The sequence below is a fragment of the Sebastes umbrosus genome, chromosome 1 (assembly GCF_015220745.1).
Source record: "Sebastes umbrosus isolate fSebUmb1 chromosome 1, fSebUmb1.pri, whole genome shotgun sequence".
Classification (NCBI taxonomy): Eukaryota; Metazoa; Chordata; class Actinopteri; order Perciformes; family Sebastidae; genus Sebastes; species Sebastes umbrosus.
This window is the reverse complement of record NC_051269.1, coordinates 39723767-39743661: the sequence shown is the minus strand read 5'-3', so window position 1 is coordinate 39743661 and position 19895 is coordinate 39723767. Positions and strand designations below refer to the sequence as shown.

Genomic DNA, 19895 nt, shown 5'->3' with positions numbered 1-19895 from the left:
TCCGCTAGTTCAATGCCATTAGATGGTGAAATGGCTTCGTCACCTACTTCGCTCGGCCTGAGTGCCGACCCAGCCAATTCTGAACCTCAAAGCTCGTCTGTGTTCTCATCGTCTCCCACCGACGAGCTCATCCACACATACGCCGCCTATAGTCAATTGCTTTGTGGACTCACTCCCATCACTCACTTGTTTCCAGGGTGGTGGTGCACTCCTCGCTGACAACCGGCCCGCATCCCATCCTGGTGCAGGAGCGCAGGTACAACTTGTATTTGCTCACGGGCTCCAGGTCGCGCAGGATCCACTTGGTGGTGACGGGGTTGCTGATATCTACTGTCTGCCGCGGCCCCACTTCCTCTGTGTCGTTGACTAGATGTAAAAATAAAAAGAAAGGGTTGATGCTTTCAGTTGAGGCGTGCAAATAAATACATATTTTGTATGTGAGGGACAGTAGGCAATATGAGGGGCAAAATGCATTTTCCATTGTTAACCTGCCATCCCCTGTCTCCATCCCATAGTAGCAGAGAGAGTGCAGGGCCAGAGAGGTTAGATAAAGGATCAATGAGTCAGACTAGACTAACATATTCAACTATACGACTGAGGTTTGTGTAAGTTAGAATCTATGACCCCGACCGAGGCTTTGAAATATCAGTAGCCTAACTGTGCTGTGTGTTGATAAATCCATGACGCTGTCCGTGGTTCTGCCTTAGCAGACGGATTTGTAATTTTCTCTGAGACCCACCCTTCTGAACCGGGTCCATCCACCCTGTTAAAGATTAACAGATCGCCTACTGGTAAGAGCTATTATACTGGGAAGAAGTACAGAGAGTAACAATTTAGGAGGGACCTCAAACTTACTTTGTACATTGAAAAATGGGAAAACCAGACACGTTTTAGAGTTTGTATAACCCGTTCTTACACTGTGATAAGGAAGCCGTCTCGCTCATTTTCAATTCTTTGTCCTGCTGAAAGGGTTCCCAGTTACGTGCGAGCCAGAGCTCTCGTAAGCAGGGCTCTGAGCTCCCATGGCAGCAGTAAAATCATACACCTGTGGGGGTTGCTAATACATTACCAGTAAGGCTGTCAATCGATTAAAGTATTTAATCATGATTAATGTCATGATTGTCCATAGTTAATCACGATTAATCGCAAATGAATTGCACATTTTTTATCTGTTAAAAATGTACCTTAAAGGGAGATTTGTCAAGTATTTAATACTCTTATCAACATGGGAGTGGGCAAATACGCTTGCTTTATGTAAATGTATGTATATATTTATTATTCAAAATCAATTAACAACACAAAACAATGATAGATATTGTCCAGAAACCCTCACAGGTACTGCATTTAGCATAAAACAATATGCTCAAATCATAACATGGCAAACTGCAGCCTAACAGGCAACAACAGCTGTCAGTGTGTCAGTGTGCTGACTTGACTATGACTTGCCCCAAACTGTATGTGATTATTATAAAGTGGGCATGTCTGTAAAGGGGAGACTCGTGGGTACCCATAGAACCCATTTTCATTCACATATCTTGAGGTCAGAGGTCAAGAAAATGGCCATGCCAGTTTTTCCTCGCCGAAATTTAGTGCAAGTTTGGAGCGTTATTTACCCTCCTTGTGACAAGCTTGTTTGGTTGGTATTAATGGATTCGTTAGGTTTTCTAGTTCCATATGATGCCAGTATCTTCACTCTAGCTTTAAAACTGAGCCCGCTACAACCTAAAAATTGCAAGTTGCGTTAACGAAATTAGTGGCGTAAAAAGAAACTTGCTTTGACGGCCGTATTAACCAGTAATCATTATTTTAAATACAAATAATGCATTTTCCAAAGAGTATTATTTACGAGATAAATAGGCTAAAAGTTACATGTTTTTCAAAAGACCTACGCACCAAGTTCTTTCAAGAATGACAGTACGGCTGCTCTTCACCACCATGGTGCCCAGTAGAATATTGGGCGAGCTAAGCCTGTTGAGAGCACGCAAGCCAACCTATTTGGAAGAAAAGGCCACTACATGTATCAGCCAACATTATATTTATAATATATAGCACGTAGTGCAGCTAACCAGGGCACCGCTGCTCTCTCCAAGGTGTTGATCCTACAGCTGTGAGGAATAGGAGCTGTCTCGTTCTCTCTCACTGAAAGCGCATCCGGCTTTTATTTATTTATTTTTTTCCGCCCCTAACTTTAGTTATTTTAGAGACCTCCACGAGCTCAGATAATAACTTAAACCCTGCATGTTGGTATTGTTCTGTCACTGAAAGGGAGTGCCTATTAGCTCCTACCCTAGCACAGCCTGTAGCTAGACTGTAAATACATTGAAAAGGAGAAAAGAAGGGACTGTTTCATTTTACATGCTGCAGATTCTGTACTGGCATTGTAATAAGGGAATTTTTCTCACAACCAAAAGGTTGTAAATATGTATTTCTTCTAGTAACTGTATGATTCCTGTACTTTACACTGAGATATTTAACTTTCAGCTCGCGCTCTGTTTTTGAAGCACAAAACTCTGGCATTTCAAAACACTTCCAACTGACAATCACGAGACATTTCAACGATGCCAAATGAAGCAAATGCCACAAATGCACATCTGCCTTTTTTTTGTTGGCTTTAGCAGCAAGTGTCATTGTCATTTGCTTGTTTGGCTCAATACCCCCTTTACAATGTTATTAGCATTTAACAAAAAAACAGATTTTGACCTGCACATTCACAAGCAGAATTTATTAGTGTTGTCTTTGTCTACATTGCGATGGGATCTCATTTTTCACTACGTAAAAAGCAGCGCAGTAGGCAGGGAGGTGGCATTTATGTTCTTTGTAACAAAAACAAACACAGCAGGTGTTCAGGTGACCTTTGCTGTAAAAGAGGTGCAACAGAAACAATGACAAGAATGTATTGGTCTGCTTCTCTTTTTTGCCTAGACACCACCCACTGTTATCAGACATCTCTGTTTTTATTCTGTTGTTGGGTTTTTTTGTTTCTAGGGACAAAAACGCTCATTTTTTTTGGGTAAATTATGAAATTCAGGCTGTTGCAGAGAAGAGGCCACGAGCATCACGTTTCTGCCCTGGTGGACGGATACTTTCTCACTTATCCGGAAGCACTCAGGCCTGACAGCCGGTGCACATGATCCTATAGAGTGAGCAGGCTGAAGGCTGCAGACTTTGGCTCTTCCACTGACTTCGGGCAATAACAGTTCCAAATATTCTCCAGCCCTCCTGGGCCAAATATGGTTGGCCTTGGGTAGCGTGAAACAGACCGAGACTTACCAACACTGAAATCCGAGAATGACCCGACAGTTCGAGTTTAGCTCAAATGGGAAGAAAAACAGAATGAATTGCATCCAAGGTCATTGTTAACTCCCACTCGTGTATACCAGTGCAGCGCAAACTTCACTCGGTGAAGTTCTTCTACAGTAACTCCGATTTAGAACGGTGTTAAAAAACATGCAAATTTACGACTGCAAGTGAAGTGAAAGAATGTGTCCGTGTTTAATCTTAGGATGCATTTGCAGTGTTAATGTAAAGTGTGGCTACTCTAATGCAGTAAACTGCTCTGAAGACATGAAATGACATGGTGTGAGTCCTCATATTCACCCCTCACATAAGTGTGACACACTTATCTTTGCCTTATCAAGTGGTGTGACTAGCTTCCTGAGAAGTAGGCGCCTCATACAGTAGTTGTTTAGTTTGTAGCGGCCTACGCTGCTCCCCAGGCTTTAGAGTGGGTTAGCAGCTCTTTAAGGCACTGTGACCATGCCACCCACTCAATGCTGAGGGGAACTTTGGGATTCTGACAAAAACTTTCTTTGTGAGTTCAGTGAACAGCTATTATCATCACTACAAAGTGTACTGGTAGAGGAAAAACTCCGTATCATGTCCACATCTATCAGCACTTGATTCTAACTTTAAGTTGCTATGAGGAACTTTTAACTGGTTATGGAACAATGTAATACTGATTCCTCTATATGACCTACATAAGTCAAATCAGCAAGGAGATTGGTTATTTCTATAGGCTATTCTTCATGCTTGTCATCGGTGCCACCAGGGGTGGATTCTGGCTAAATCAGACAAAATCATGCAGGTTCACCAGAAATTGCTTCAGCTCAGACTCCAGCAGGGCCTCAGACAGACCCAGATCCGGCTTTTGCTGCCGCCTTCGACCTGCAATCAGAGCTCCGGTGTGAGGTGGAGAGCTCCGCGCCTCGGCAGCAGCGGCTGGGAGCCAACCCCACGCTGCTGGAGGCACAGCCCGTATTGCTGGAGGGAAGGGGGGCGAGGGAGAACTAGAACCAGATCCGTGCAGGGCAGACTGTCAGACCCTGCTGCAGTAAAATGAGGTTTTCTAAAGGGACTCTGGTGCTCTGAAACACTACCGCTTTTGTCCACCTACAAAACAATATTAAAGTTCCTCATAGTAGCTTTAAGTAACTTAATTCTAACTTTTAACTGGATACAACGATCAAAATGTTTCACACAGAAAACGTGCCATTTCAAAGCAGGTTAATTTAACCGTTAGACGTCGTGGTATTCCTGCACGCTCGGTGTGTTAAACGATGTTATAACAGGCCTTTCTTGTGAAAACCTGTGAGACGTGAAGCTATTACAGGCCGCGCTGAAGATGGGCGTAGCCCTAAAACAGCTGTGCTGCAGCTTGAGACTCCCTTTGTGCCGCTGATGATACACTGACAGCTGGCTACATTATCCTCAACATTTCGCACATGACTCCCCTCAAGGGGACTTCAAAAAAAAAGCCACACTTCAAAGCGCCCATCAGCTTTATTGCCGTGGTACAATGAAAACGTCCTCTCCTGAAATACTGTGTGACACTTGGCCCTCCTTGTGCAGCCGCCAAATCAAACTCAATTAGGCGGGAAAACGCGGCACTAAGACGCTGTTGGTAGTTCGGCTCCGTTATGACTTTTGTTTAAGGACGGGCAGAGTGTGTGCGCACGTGGGGATGCGTTCAGTGACGTTATCCCCCCCGAGGGGGGACGGTGAGCTATGGTGACGATGTCCCCTGCGGACAGGATGGGGTCAGTAAAGCTGGACCTTAACAGACTGTGACACGGTGGCCTTGGTCAGCACTAGCTGAGCCATGATCGTGACACGCAGGCCAGCAGACATCACCCTGACATGTCTCCTATACGCACACTTTGATCTCAGCGCGACCCCGGCCCTATTAGAGCAGCACAGTGATTTTCCTTCCGTTGCTGAGGATCACAGGTTAGACAATCCCCCAGATCCTCCTCCTTTCTTCTACAAGCACACTCCTGTACTGTAAATACGTGTCTGTAGCAATACAATATGGAGGTAGAGGCTGTGCATTTAAAATAGTGAGGCTATTAAAGTTTCTGCAGTCGCTGTATCCAAATTGAAACGTATGGCCTGTGAGTTTTTGTATATACTCAATTTCTCTTTTTTAAGAGGGTACAGAAAGGAACACAGGGATGTAAACACAAGTGAAAAAGCAATACATCCTCGGGGCATCACCGTTATATCAGAGTTAGTTAAGCATGCGGCGTAGGGATACGTACTGAGCTGATACTCGAGGAGGTACCCGGTGAGCATCCCATTAGGCTCCGACGGCGGGGCCCAGAGCAGCGAGACGGTGTGCTTCTGGACGTCGGTGACCCTGAAAACTGGATTCTTCTCAGGAACTGTGGGGGCATAGAAGGTAATACACACAGTAAGCAGTCGAATTCTGCAACCCAGTTTCCTTGGCTATTATTAGATTTTTTCCCTTCTGTAGTTGTGAATCAATAAACTCCATGCTGTTTTTCCACAATCCTACCTCCCTCTGGGGTTTTGAAGTTGAGGTGATGGCTGCCCGGGCCGTTGCCCCGCCCGTTGAAGGTCATGACGATGAGGCTGTACTCGGAGAAGGGCGTCAGTCCCGGCACCGTGCCGTGGTCCCGGTCCCCGGGGAACGTCAGCGTGTGTTTGTCTCCGTGGCTTTTCTTTGAGTCCGTCAGGCTGCGCAGACGCCACCAGTTTATCTGTGGAAGAGACACACGGAGCCATCAAACTTTGTACAGCACACATACCATATGTGTGTTTTCTTTCTGGTTGTCTGTGCAGGAAAACATCAAGCTGGCCAAGTTAAGGAGAGAGAGTGGGGTGAGAGAAGCAAACGTTGAGGAGCAAGGTCAGGGCCGTTCCTTTTAAGCTGTGTCTAAAAGCAAAGGTCTGTTTTTGAGGTATTACCCTGTAGCCTCCCAGATGTCCATGTAACTTGTCCTTGTGTACACGCGTCCAGCTAACCTTGACCACAGAGCTGTTCATCACCTCCACGGCTACATCGTCAGGTGCAGCAGAGGGAACTGCAGAGGCAAACACACATTAAAATCTGCAGTAAGACAAGGAAAGAGAGAGCGGGGAGGAAAGACTAGCAACTATGACAAACCAGTTTGAGTTCTGAAAACAACTCAAATGGTTCCATTACTATACAACTAATCACCTATTTACAGGAGCACCTATAAGGGATCTATCCGACTGGAGTCTACCTACAGTCACACAAGCTAAATGGTGTAAATATACTGCATTTAATAGCACCACATTTGAGTGAGGACACAACAAGGAGAAGAGTCATGACCTGAGGTTAGTTCCTGGGGGCAAGTCCAGAAGAAAGCTAAACACAGGAAATACAGTGAACTTCTGTACGGGCTGCTTTTCTCTTGAGAAACTGTAACTGCTGCAGTACACGACCGTGAAACTGAAAGTCTGCTGTAGGTCAAACTCTCAACTCAACAAAACATTTCAACATTATTTCACAAAGTGAAGCAGAGTCAAGCAGAAAGGGAAAGAAAGATTATAGTTAAACCACATTTTTCTCCGTAAGAACATAACATACCAAAGCTGCACTGGCTACTTTGTACTAGGTTTGTGAACTTCAATACCCAGAAACCACACAGTCAGAACTCCAAACACATCATCATCACCTGGTTTTATCCACCAGGACTATCTGTAATGTCTTTTCACTGAAAATAGCAACAAGAAAACAGTATTCAGTAAACACTTTATATTTTCATTTGATCTGAGAGTAGAACGTTTTTTTTCACCACAATTTAATTAAGAGAAAATCTATAATGTTGTAGGAATGATATAATAATAATAATAATGTTGTAATTATATAATATTATATAATGCAGGCATCTTTTAGTGCACCTTTTGTTAAATTCATTTTAATCAAATTTCTAAGGAAAAATGTTATATTTATTTTTTAAAGCTGCTTTAAGTGACATTATAGTTGTTTGGGTTAGAGGGATGCAACAATAAGCTGAATAACACCACTTTTGACATTGTGGCCTCACAAAGCTCTTATGGCCAGAGTTGCCAACTTGGCGCTCTTCTCGAGGGACTGAGAGACTTTTAACACGCCATGGGACGTTTTGGGCACACCATAAAGTATATAAAGTTTTACTTTTTCTCCAAATATACAGTTTACAGGGAGTTTACACTTCAGCTCAACCGCCTACATTAAAAGTTGGATAGAAAGTTTAGCTTGACTTCATTTTTTTTTCATAATTCAAAATCTTAAACATATATATATATATATATAAATGATGACGTGATGATGTCCCAGGTCGTAACAGAGCAAGTAAGGCTGTAGCATCAAACCCCCTGAGTGTATTGAATTGAGTGACAGTATGTTTTATTGCTTGTGAATTCAACTTTTCATTTCATTTCAAGAGGAAAATTATTATTATATGTCTCACTTGAACATATGTCCAATATTCACTCTCCTTTTAGCTCCGTTTTAGTCTCCACCAACTCTTGAAGGAAATAAATGCTCCGCTATGTTCACTAGATAGTTGCTAACTTTATGTGCTGTTTGGTGCTGGGCAGGTAGCGGGTTTATCAGAGCGTTTTTGCTGCTGCAGCTGGAAAAGATGAGAGCAGACTTGTGGCTTGGAAAATAAATGAAATGAAACCATGAGTTAAAAGGCGCTAAAATGCTCCCTAGAGTTACGGAGAACTGCAGAGTTGGGTGATATTTCTTTGCAGGTTCGTCACTATGAACGACCCCTTTCGCATTCCTCATAGTCATTTGATTCATTGCTGGGGAAAAAAATAATGTGTGCAGCTTTAGATAAAACCTATGGAAGCCCTGAGGGGCAAGTGGGAAAAAAAAAAAAATAGTGATCCATTGTCAAAGTCTGATCAAAATAGTTTTGTGTTTATGACTTATAAACAGGTGAGTAAAAGGTTTTAATTAGTTAATCATTCTAAGTTCCAATTTTTTTTTTGTCATCTGTGAAAAAAGGTGAAAAAAATAAAGTTTTCAAAGGCAATTTCTTTTTTTCTGGATTATTTTTCATCTGTTTGTTGTTGTAATAATCATTTTGGCCACAAGAGGCTGAACCGCACCACCAGAATATAGATCACCAGATTTTTTTTTTTTTTCACTTGCTTCTCAGGGCTTCCGTAAAAAATCAGACGAGGTCTACAAAGATCACTACTCACAGTCCTCTCCTGAGTAGCCGGTCACTATCTTGGGCTCGGGGCCCCAGCCCTGATGGTTCCTGGCTTGGATCTTGATCTCGTAGGGCACAAAGGTGGGAGTGTTCTTCACCACAAACGAGTGTCTCTTCACCATGTGTTCCTTCCAGTCCTCCTCCACGTCCTGTCTCCTGTAACTCACCTTATACTCCAAACCAGGACCGTTGTGCTCGATGGGTAACAAAGGCTGAATAACGGGACGAAAAGAAAGCAAAAATTAAAAAAAAGCAGAAACAATGGTGTGAAGGGTCTCATAGAGACGTTCACAGTTGCATAAGACTTCTTCTTTGTATTTCACCGCACAATGTCACTGCCTCCGTGGGATCATCCTGCAATCTAATAATGGAACAACTGACCTGGCCTAGCAGCATGGCTTTTCTTTTGATATTGGGCTTGCTAAGACATGGTAGATGAAAAGATTTATCTCCTCACAGAAGTCAGACCGTGAGAAATAGAATGAGATACCATTATACGCAAAAGCAAATCATTAACAGTGGGAGAGCTCCAGGATTCAGGGACTACATTACCATGACAGGGCAACCAGATAATAAGTGAAGGAGAGATTTATCTTTTTACAATAAAGCAGAATATATTACTGTACGTGTTAAAAGAAAAAAAAAAAAGATCTTTTCACAGCTCTCCTTTCTCTTTCTAATCAAAGCTTTCGACAGAAACACATTCAGTGATCCCAGAAAATGGCTTTTCTGAGTATCTGAACCAGAGAATGAAATATCAAAAGCGAGCCATTCCTATTAAATTAAATTCATATTGGTAATTGCCTATGAAACATTGATAAAACTTCTGTTCTTTGACTTCCTGTATTAGATGTGAATAATCCGCTGTGTAAAGGTAGCTGACATTTTGCAGTAAGAGGATAATAAAAGACCAAACACTATTTCTTACCTCCCAGTTGATATCCATTTCATGTGCCAAATGACCTTCGATTTTGATATTTTCAGGGTTCTTGTCAGGAGCTGTAGAAAAGAAGGAATATAGATTTTGCCGCTATTGTTAGTGGGAGAAATCTCCGGTGAAACGGGCACACAAGAGAACAGACTTTCAACAAGAGCGGAATCAATTATGTAGCAGGTCGGAGTCTTTTTAGAGTTCACAGAGCAGCGGCGTTGGCAGCTCAAGTGGCCTGGAGGACCTTATCAAAAAGTTTGACAAACAATGAAGCCTCAGACCTGCCGGCGGGGGTTTGTATCTCTCCGTGGGCTCGCTGGGACGACCCCTCCCTACGGCGTTGACGCCACACACGCGGAAACGGTAGTCGACGTGGCCGTGGAGTTTGGGCACGGCCGTGTTGTGGTTCCCAGGTACTCGGAGCAGCTCCTTCCAGTTTCCCGGCTCCCACTGGCTCTCCTCGTACTCGATAATAAACTCTGTTGACAGGCAGAAAGACAATCAGAGCGCTCCCTTGCTGCTTTGGTTCTTGCCAAAGGATTGCTTATCTAACCGCCAGCTGTGCAGAAACATCCTCAAACCCTGCTCTGGGCTTGTATATCCCTAAGGGAGACTAATCATAATCCACGCTCGGATGAATCAATAATAGACTCATATTGTACAAGATGGTATCAAAGAAATCTATTAACATGCAGAATGAGGCCCAAAAAAATGTGTATGTCATATTAATACCGTTCAGTGAAGGTAGCACCGATTCAGTATGTGCTATACTGACACCTGCACACACACACACACACACACATGCTCCGTCTTTTACCTGTGGTGGAGCTGTTGTGATCGTCCCCGGGGATCCATTTCAGTTTCACACTTTTGCTCTTGTGTTCAGACAGTACCAAGTACTCAGGTGCATCGGGGACGTCTGAAAACCATCACAACAACACGGCTTTGGAAAATCACAGACACATCAATCTCAGCAGCAAAAAAAAAAAAATATATATAAAGGCCATGGGAACAAATGTTCGATGAAATCATCCCGAGAGCCAGAGGATGTGGAACGAGCTGCATCGCCGCCACTATTTCTTTTAAACTTTAACATGTCAAATATATCTCGAAAAGGCGATTGTCAGACACGGGCGCAGCGCTAATAAAGCCATGGGTCTGCATGTTCACGCTCTGCTTTGGCTCCCCTGACATATTGATCCCTTTATGAATGCCTCATACATAAATGTAGCGCCAGGGGTCTGTGATCCTTTGGCACCCGGAGCACGAGTGTTGTGTCGTATGTTAGCTCACCTAACACCATGAGCAGCGCCGAGGCCGCGTCTCGGTCCACCGGAGTCCTTGCCACACATGTGTACACACCCTGGTCCCCGTGGCTCACATTGATAATCTGAAGAATGCCTTCCTCCACAAAGTATCTGTTGACAGAAAGATGGAGACGCAGTATTGATTGACAAAATTGAAAAGTAAAATGGCTTTCCAGCTGGGATTAAGTCTGCAATGCTGTAAAAAAGAAAAAGAAAAATCAGTATCCTACCTTGAATTCTCAGTGTAGTTGAGGGCTATCGCCACATCATCTTTTTCCCACAGGAGCTCAAAGTCGTTGCTGAAGGACTTGTCGTACTCCGCGAGGCATGAGAGCTGGGCCGTGGTACCTATTAAGATCTGCAGGTCCGCCTGGGCCGCCACTATTCTAGTGGGATCTTCCATAGGCACAAGCGTATTAGTTACATTTCAAGGACTGCGAGCAACTAAGGAACACTTTTACAGGTAAAAAAACTGTTTACCTTTCACATCGAGCGTGGCGTCGATGGCCGACGACCCCTCTGTGTTTTTAGCTAAACATGTGTACTGTCCCGAGTCGTCTTTCTCCACGCTGTCGATCTCCAGCGTTCCGTTGTCGTGGACGGTGAACCTCTGCCCCTCCACCGACTCAGACGAGTCGTCTTTGCTCCTGGAAAACATTCAGAAAAAATGTAACTTAGTTAATATTAATTTACTGTTAAAAAACAACAAAATGATAAATATCAATGTTTACCAATTATTACTATTGCTATGATTTATGTTAATTTAACAGTTGATTGTTGCACACATTATAACATTTTATATAATATATGTATAAGTATTTAAGTTAATGATTAAGATATTATTTTAAATCTTAATTAAATTGTTTGTAAAACATCTATAAACATTACATGGATAGATATGTGACACTTTGTTAATGGTTAATAATTGATTTGTAAACCGTCTATAAATATTATTCACATCAATAGTTAATACTTTGTCAATGGTTAATAATTGATTTTTGGTCCATCTACCTATGTAATATTTATAGTTATTTTACAAACAATGTCTTAAAGGTTTATAAATCATTTGTCATTAACAAATACTTAATATAGTATATATGAAATGTTATGTGTGCAACAATATATCTATCAGCTATGATACAATATATAATTTATAAACTAATTATTTTATAAACTGATGATAACATAACAGAAATGATAGCATTACTAATAGTTAGTAAGCATTATTAATTATCATTTCATTGTTTGTTAACAGTAAAATAACTATTAACTAAGTTTAATTAACTACCAATTTACCATTTTTAAATGATGGTTACAATAAAGTGTTACCAATCAAAGTATTCTCAAAGTACTTTTAATCTCAAACTCAATATGAACACAGCAGCAGTGTGACTGGATAAACACTTCACTGTGAACGTTGCTGAATAGAACATTAGTGTTGAGTGACAGGAGGTTTACTGTGCAGGTCACTGATAAAGAAACATGCTGTATATAAAGAGGGGGAGTGTATGCATCTAACAGTTGAGATCTACTGCTCTCTGCTGGTCCAATCGGAGACGAGAACAAACTGCACACTTACCAAGTGATGGTAGAAGGAGGAGAGCTGAAGACCAAGCAGTGCATCATCACTCCCTTCCCCTCCACAGCAGAGTAATCCTCTCCCTCCTTGGTCAAAATCATGGGGGGCAGATCTGTAAAAGACCATGCAGCAGAATCTTATCATCAATCTGAGGTTGTTAGAAAAGGCAGAGGATGCTCTAATGTGGATATTCCACCATGGAGGAAGCTACCCTTAGTTTTAGGCAGTAAAAAAACAACTCTGAGCGAGACCAGGGGTGCAATTTAGCAGTCTTAAAACCCAGACAAAACAGGAAGGAATGAAGCAGATAATCGTGGGTTAAATGAGGCGACAACACTGTTGCGTTCCCGTGGGATAATTGTCGGCTCCTTTGTGTCAAAAAAATTACTCAGCTGTCAGCTTTTTAGAAATGTGTAAGTGCGAAAATTAAATCAAAGGGGAAAACAATGGAATAATAAGTAAGGGAGGCGCGTGCACCTTATCGGTTGTAGCCAAAGCCTCCCATTAAAATGATCTGTCTCTCCTAATTGTTTACAAAGGCAGCCGCCGGGACTTAGCATTCAGCGACTGTCCAGCTTTATTAACTCCTGTGTCACCGAGAACAAACTCTCCACGTTTGTGCAGAGCGACAGAAAGCTGTTTTTTTGTTTTTTTTTATCTTCATTTGTAAAGCAGCACATGTTTATCTTATGGCCCTGGAATCAGTATGGAATTGAGGGAGAACTTGTTAGCATATAAATGGCAGCGAACTGGGCTTGTTGCTCCACAGGGAGAACCGCGAGCCTGAATGAAGGAGTTACAGCTTGTAGACAGCCCTCCTTCCCAGGGCTCCTCGCTGCTTTATGGGCATATGCCAACATCAGCGCGCCAGCTCTCTGGCTCGACACATCAGTCAGTCAGCAGTCTCCCGATGACTCACTGTAAAGTCTGACACTTAACTCACAAACACTGTGAAACAAACACTGTTCACAACAGAGTCGTTGGAAATCGTGTTTTTTTTTCATGTGCTTGATGGTGAAAGTGAAATGATGATGGCTCACAGAAATAAAAGCACTCACTCATGATCATGATGTTTGCATTTGACAGAAGGGTTCCGTGTACGTTGGAGGCCTCGCACTGATAGACGGCGCTGTCAGACGCATCGGCTTTATGTAAAACGATGGTGTCACCAAGCGCCTTCCTCTTGGCTGAAGGGGACCCTGTAATAGACCAAAGATACATTCAGTACATACAAGAGTTTCAGATCATCACCGTTTCATGCGGCAACACTGTTTATTACACGGCTATGTTGAATAGTCGATTCTGATTGGTCAATCATGATGTTCTACGGTGTGTTATTTCTTTATAGCAGACCGTTGCTATGGGCGCTGTTCTGATGTCCAACTCTGGAGGACCGTTTTTTTTTGTCAAAATATTGATTTCTTCAGTAAGTAACCGTGTAATAAGCGGGATAATGTACAGCGAGCCGGTCATTGTTGTGAAAGAATCCCCTTCAGGATGATGAGAGACATGCAGCATTGCCCTGTCGGGGTTTCTTTCACAACAATGACCGGCTCGCTGTACATTATCCCTTACATGTACTGCTTGATTATGGTAAAAATTGTAATCATGCATTGAGATTACAATTATGTAACACATTTACTTGTTGACTTTGGAAACATCATGCATCTAGAAAGAGCTTTTTTGTAGCGTACATTTTAAAGTGAAATGCATCAATCTGGTGCACTTTGAGAGCAACATTAAGAGGTTAGATCCATGAAGAACTTTATGCTCTTGTAAACAGTTTAATCCTAAACACACCGGTTGTGTAGATATATGAATGTTGACGACACGGCAAAAAAGTCACACCCGCAAAGCATTGTAAACGAGACGGGGTCCGTGTTTCGAGACGGGGCGGGTGGGTAGCTGAGCCGACGTCGCCGCAGACACCCTCCCGCTGAGGACAGTCGCGCCTGGAGTAGGGAGCCCTGTCCATCCCCGCGGGGAGAGAGGGCACCGCAAGCACTAAGTCCACGGCCCCGGGAGGCGGCGAGGTCAGGGCGAGGACTGTTGTAAAGCTCAGGCCGGAGCCGTGAGCCACCTTAACCCCGGGCCGTTCCAAGCCAACCTAGAGCCGGTGTTGTGTCAAGTACTGTTTCCCGTCAATATGTGTTTCCAAACCTGAACCAACCCTTAACCCTAACCCTAACTACCGAGGGGGAAGTGCTATCATTTTAACAGGAGGGAAACACTATTTGATGGGGAAATGGACTTGAAACGCAATGCACCGCCACGGAGAAAATGCATCCAGCAAGGGCCAACCACCGCCGGAGAGAGGTCGCACGAGGAGATCCTCCCACACCCGACCCGCCGAGTTGAATCCCCCGGGCAGACTGAGCGGATCCCACCCGTTGAGAAATGTCAGAATACTTTTGGTTCATTGTGAAACTGTGGCGGGACAAATTAATGAATGGGAACAACTGGGGAGGGGCGACAGCGCACCACTGTAAAGGAAAGGGGTGCGCTGGATTTATAACACGAGACAAAACGAGAACATCAATGCGAAACAGAATGCAGCACAATAATTGTTTTATCTGAATTATCTTGTTTTCATAATCGTTGGAAGACAAAATCGTAATTGAAATAAAAAAAAAAGATGAATGGCCCAGCCCTAGTATGTACATTAAAGACAGCCTGGCTTCAATTTCTCCAACAACCTCTCCGAGCTGAAGTCAGAAACATACCCTGGAGTTATAAGTTATGTAGTAGGTTAAAACAACTTACAAAAGGAAAGCAAGACGACATCAACATTTAGCCTTTTGGTTAATTCAAACTGACCAAATAATCGGAATTAGCCCTCAGTAGAAAGGTTTGAAATAGTGAAGTGAGTCTGAAGTGTGACTGACCCTGCAGAGGTTCGCCGTTCACCCTCCACGTTATAGTCGGCTGAGGAGTCCCGCTGGCGGAGCACTTGATGAGCACGTCTGAGCCGATCATACTGAGCTGACTCTCAGGCTCAACCAGCCACTCTGGAGGCTCTGGGAAGACACAATCAGCATGATATTATCAGACTGACGAGTGGCATTATAAGAACGACACTAAGCCGTAAGAGAGTCCTGCTGCAATAAATGCTGCGTTTACAGGTCCAGCCAGAGAAACAATTCACAGCAGAGGACATTATGGTTATTTACAGGGTATTTCGACTAAAAAGTAACAGCTGCACAACGACTCCAAGTTTATTCAGGAGACAATCTTTCACTCCTAACTGCATCATTATTGTGTATTAGGCACTAATTTGATTTATAATAGTGTTGCATCTATACTGCTGAGCCTATAACTCCGCTCCTTTCTTTGTATTTACAGAACATCCTATACAGAGTATAGCCAATGTACCAAAATACGATTAAACTTTAAAGTAAGCAGAGGGTACATTTACTCAAGTACTGTACTTCAGGTACTTTACATGAAGTATTTCCTGCTACTTTATCCTTCTACTCCAATACATTTCAAAAGGAAATACTGTACATTTTACTTCACTACATTTATTTGACAACAATTGTAAGTATTCTTTGGATGAGTTCATAAGAAAGATTAAACCAGTGGTTTATAACCTTACTGTACATAAAACCAGCATCTAGTTGGATTTCAGATGTCTATGCGGTGTTAGCAGCTCCACCAAAGAGACATTTCCCCTCTAAACTCCTCACATGGTTTCATTTAAATAAATGTTGGAGTCCCAAATTAATAAAAAATATTCAATATTTCACAAAAAGAAAAAGAAGAAAATTAGAGGGAAGTCCAAAATATGAATACAAATTTGTGTAAAAGAGTCTTTTCTTCTTTCCTGCGCTATTGATCATCATACGAGCCCTCAGATTTATCTTGTGACGCTTTGGAGGGGCCTGATCCTGAGGTTGGGAACCACTTAACTAAAGTATCCATACTGGAAAATACTTCAAATGAGTTCCACTTCAAGCAGCTACAACAGTATGCATTGGTATCAACAATCATTATAATGTCACAATAAGATATCAGTCACAAGGGACATTATTATGTAAAAGGAGTCTTTTTGATTTTACTTTACTTTTACTTCTAATGCAGCAGTTTTATGATTTCAAATATGTCAGACATGATAATAACAGCACTTTAGTTACCTTCTACTTTCAGGATGAAGTAATGGACAACTTCTCCATGCGTGTTCTTTGCCTTGCACATGTACTTCCCGCCGTCTTCCTGTTCAACTTTGGGCACAATCAGCAGTTTCCCGTGATTCTCCAGTTTTGCTTTAAGGGGGAGCTTATGACCGATCTTCACCCACTCAACCTGCGGAGTCGGACTGACAGAGAGGGGACAGAGAGTGAGTCTGTGAGATATTGACTGTAAAAGACAGAATATTATATGTACAAGCGACTAAACTGTTGGACAAATAGTACCAAATTATGTAAGAAACTCAAGATAAGTGGTTACTTACAATCCCTCAGCAATACACTCCAATCTCATGTCCTCTCCTTTGACCAGCTGTGTCTCCGATGCCTTGACACTAGAGGGCGTCAGAAGAGAGGGTCTCCTCTCAAGGATTGCATTAGCTGAGGAAGTAAAGCAGAGAATTAGACAACAGAAACCAGATGGCTACACTTTTATATTTTATACATTTACATACACACAGCTGTTTATGATGAGTGTGTTTTACTCTAAAAACTTCAAACTTACCAGTTTCAGGACTCATGTCACTTTTTTCTGAAATGGAGGTGGATGAGACGAAAACGAAAAAAAAAAAAAGAAAACCAATGAACATGAGGACAGCGTGTAAACATCACGACAAACATCACCGAAGATCAAAATCACAACATAAAAACCGAGGAGATGCACATAAACAAGACAGCCTGACACTTGGATGGCTTTTGAAGTGTAGCTATGAATACAGACATCAATGAACATGTTGGAAATGATCAGCGCTCTGAAAACAAATCACAGTTTCGCATCACGCTGGTTTGAGAGGAAAATAACACTTGAGTGAAGACGGAGACTCTGAAGTGACACCTACTTGTCTTCACGATGACAGACATGGCGGTCTTCTGAACGATGGTTCGTATTCTTGGGAAGGCGGCGAAGCAGCAGTAGTCTCTCCTGCTGTCCTTGTCCTCGGCGTGAGAGAAGTAAAGGTCTCCGTTCAAGCCCATGGACACCCTCTCGTCCTGCTCGATGTGCTGGAGATCTGAGCACAGGAAGAGGAGGTTCTCATGTTTATGGACATTTGTCTTAAAGAGCATTCATCAGCCATGAAAAGGTTGGACTCATAGTAACTTGAAGCAGTGGTAGAATCTAACTGTAAGTACATTAACTCAAGTATTGTACAACTCCATATATTTCAGAGGGAAGTATTGTACTACTGCTATAACATTTATCTGACTGTATAGTTACTAATTGCTTTTTAGATTAAGATTTCACTTACAAAATAGTTATATTAAATGCTAAGTTTATGAAATAGAATGCATTTTTTTTATATAATAAACCAGGGGTTTGTGAAAAAAGCAAAGATTAGAGAAAAATTTGTGAAGCAGAATGTATTTTTTTCTTCTTTCTTACCCCATTATTGATCTCACAACCCCTTAGATTTATCTTGTGAAAATGTGGAGGGTCACAAGGTTGGAAATCACTGGACTGAACTACCGATGTGCATATAAACTGCTTAGGCATTGATGCATCAGCATAAATCTAATTGTCACATATAATAATATATCAATCATATGGGACAATTTTTCTGCAGAAAGGGTACGTTTACTTTGGATAATACATCTGTGCTTTTACTTGTAATGGAGTATTTTTTACAGAGTTGTATAATAAAGATATACATACTTCTTCCACCTTGACCATTAAGTGCCTTCAAGTTTGGAAAATATCATTTTTTTCCACACTGTTTGACAGTATTAAATATACAGTACATTCTGTATCAGCATGAGTTTGTAATGACCGTCCCACCTTCAGATCAGTGAGGTTTAAGGGGTTAATCAAGAGTTAAGAGTCTGTAATCCTTAGAACATTTTAAAAGGACATTGTCATCACATTTAATTCATGATTGATGATGATGAATATATTCTCTTCTTCTTTTCCCCACAATTTTTTCATGTATTTCTTTGTATTTATTGGATTGTTGTTTACTGATTAGCTGTTTTTCTTGCTCATTTTGTGTGCATCTTGTTGTCATTATTTTTCATTTATTTTCTATTATGTTAGATACGTTTTCTTTTTGTTGTCTTTTTCGCCTTTTTCTTATTGTTTGTTGTTCTCCTTAAATTGAGAGGAGGTCCGTTGTACTGGCTTCCTGACCTCTCCTGACACATTTCTTATTTTGTTTCATTATCTGGATTTTATGCAGTCTTATGTGTGTGCAAATGAAAATAAAAAAATAATAAAAATCAGTTCAGGAGGTTCGGAGAAAAAGTTTTCAGAAACACGAAATAGTGTGCTGTTTAGATGTACCTAAATACAGCATTACAATAGGTTTAAATATGTATATTAAACTAAATTGCACCTGCACCACTATTAAGTTATCATCACTTACTGATAGTCATCCAGTAGATCTGGAGGGGAGGGATTCCTTTAGGTGGATCACACTGTAAAACAAAAGGCTGGCCTTCCTCCACCACGACAGGATCAAGTGTTTCTTTAGGAAACTTCGGAACATCTAGAAAATAAAAAAACAGAACCTTCAGTGAGTAAATGAAGCCAAGACATGAATGAATAAACTATACAATGCAGTTCTCCTCTACTCCAGGAGATGGCAGTAATATCATTCTTGGATTTAGTGGGAGGCCCAGAATGTGTTTTCTGGGCTTCAGTAGATTGAACTCTTTGGGATGTTTCAGTTCTTGGCCTGCAGAAACAAAACAGACATCACTACTACTATTGTGTGTGGCTTGTCACAGCCGCCGCTGAGTGGTTGAACCCCGGCCAAATTTAGTCAAAGTCCCCCTTGGTGTGGATTTTCTTTGAGAATGTATGTGTACTGTGTTTGGGAACAAAATGAAAAATGTAGTGAAGGACATGATGGAGAGGCTGCATCACACTCCATGCTTTTCTTTCCAGCACTACAGATGAGATGCTGCGAGGGGTTGAGAGCTCGGGAGCCTCAATGACTTTTCTGTTACGTCCAATACAATGAAAAGCTCACAATGGAGAGGTGCAGTCATTACACGGGACTGCTGGTCCTGATTCCCATTGAAAGCACTGTAATAGAGCACCACACGCACACACACACATGCACACACTCACTCACAGATGTATGTTACTCACGGGGCACAATGAACTCAATCTCCTTCGATATGGCGGTCCCCAGTTTGTTTGAGGCGTAACAGCGATAAGTTCCCTGGTACTCTGTGAGGTTCCCATTATTGGGTATCACAAAGGTCCCAGAATCCTCCTCTTTCATCAGCCGGGGGTCCAGAGAGGGGTCGAATTCCTGCCCATTCTTCGTCCATCTGAATCTACATAAAGACAGCCAGTATTGAAATGTCAAGTCCTTCAGCTAACACTGCAGCAGCATTTTCCAAAGATCTAAACCAGAGCACCCAAATACAACATGTTGATGGCAAACTGTTGTTGTTGTTGTTGTTTGTTATTAG

General features: G+C 42.1%; 1 protein-coding gene across 8 annotated transcripts in view; it reads right to left on the bottom strand.

The window, feature by feature from the left end:
- chl1b (cell adhesion molecule L1-like b) overlaps positions 1 to 19895 on the bottom strand; it is an 83327-nt gene that overhangs the window by 13327 nt on the left and 50105 nt on the right. For 6 of the 8 annotated variants that reach the window (XM_037774418.1, XM_037774387.1, XM_037774378.1 and 3 more), the window contains 20 exons: positions 19567 to 19757; positions 18836 to 18958; positions 17318 to 17488; positions 16984 to 17010; positions 16745 to 16859; positions 16428 to 16609; positions 15180 to 15311; positions 13353 to 13493; positions 12295 to 12406; positions 11196 to 11362; positions 10946 to 11111; positions 10702 to 10826; positions 10226 to 10327; positions 9690 to 9887; positions 9406 to 9476; positions 8467 to 8689; positions 6208 to 6323; positions 5795 to 5999; positions 5538 to 5660; positions 187 to 366 (listed from right to left, as the gene is read on the bottom strand). In XM_037774418.1, the coding sequence (XP_037630346.1) occupies positions 187 to 366; positions 5538 to 5660; positions 5795 to 5999; positions 6208 to 6323; positions 8467 to 8689; positions 9406 to 9476; positions 9690 to 9887; positions 10226 to 10327; positions 10702 to 10826; positions 10946 to 11111; positions 11196 to 11362; positions 12295 to 12406; positions 13353 to 13493; positions 15180 to 15311; positions 16428 to 16609; positions 16745 to 16859; positions 16984 to 17010; positions 17318 to 17488; positions 18836 to 18958; positions 19567 to 19757 (2870 nt within the window). The remainder of the gene's footprint in view (positions 1 to 186; positions 367 to 5537; positions 5661 to 5794; positions 6000 to 6207; positions 6324 to 8466; positions 8690 to 9405; positions 9477 to 9689; positions 9888 to 10225; positions 10328 to 10701; positions 10827 to 10945; positions 11112 to 11195; positions 11363 to 12294; positions 12407 to 13352; positions 13494 to 15179; positions 15312 to 16427; positions 16610 to 16744; positions 16860 to 16983; positions 17011 to 17317; positions 17489 to 18835; positions 18959 to 19566; positions 19758 to 19895) is intronic. The other 2 variants (XM_037774397.1, XM_037774403.1) reach the window with 1 other exon arrangement.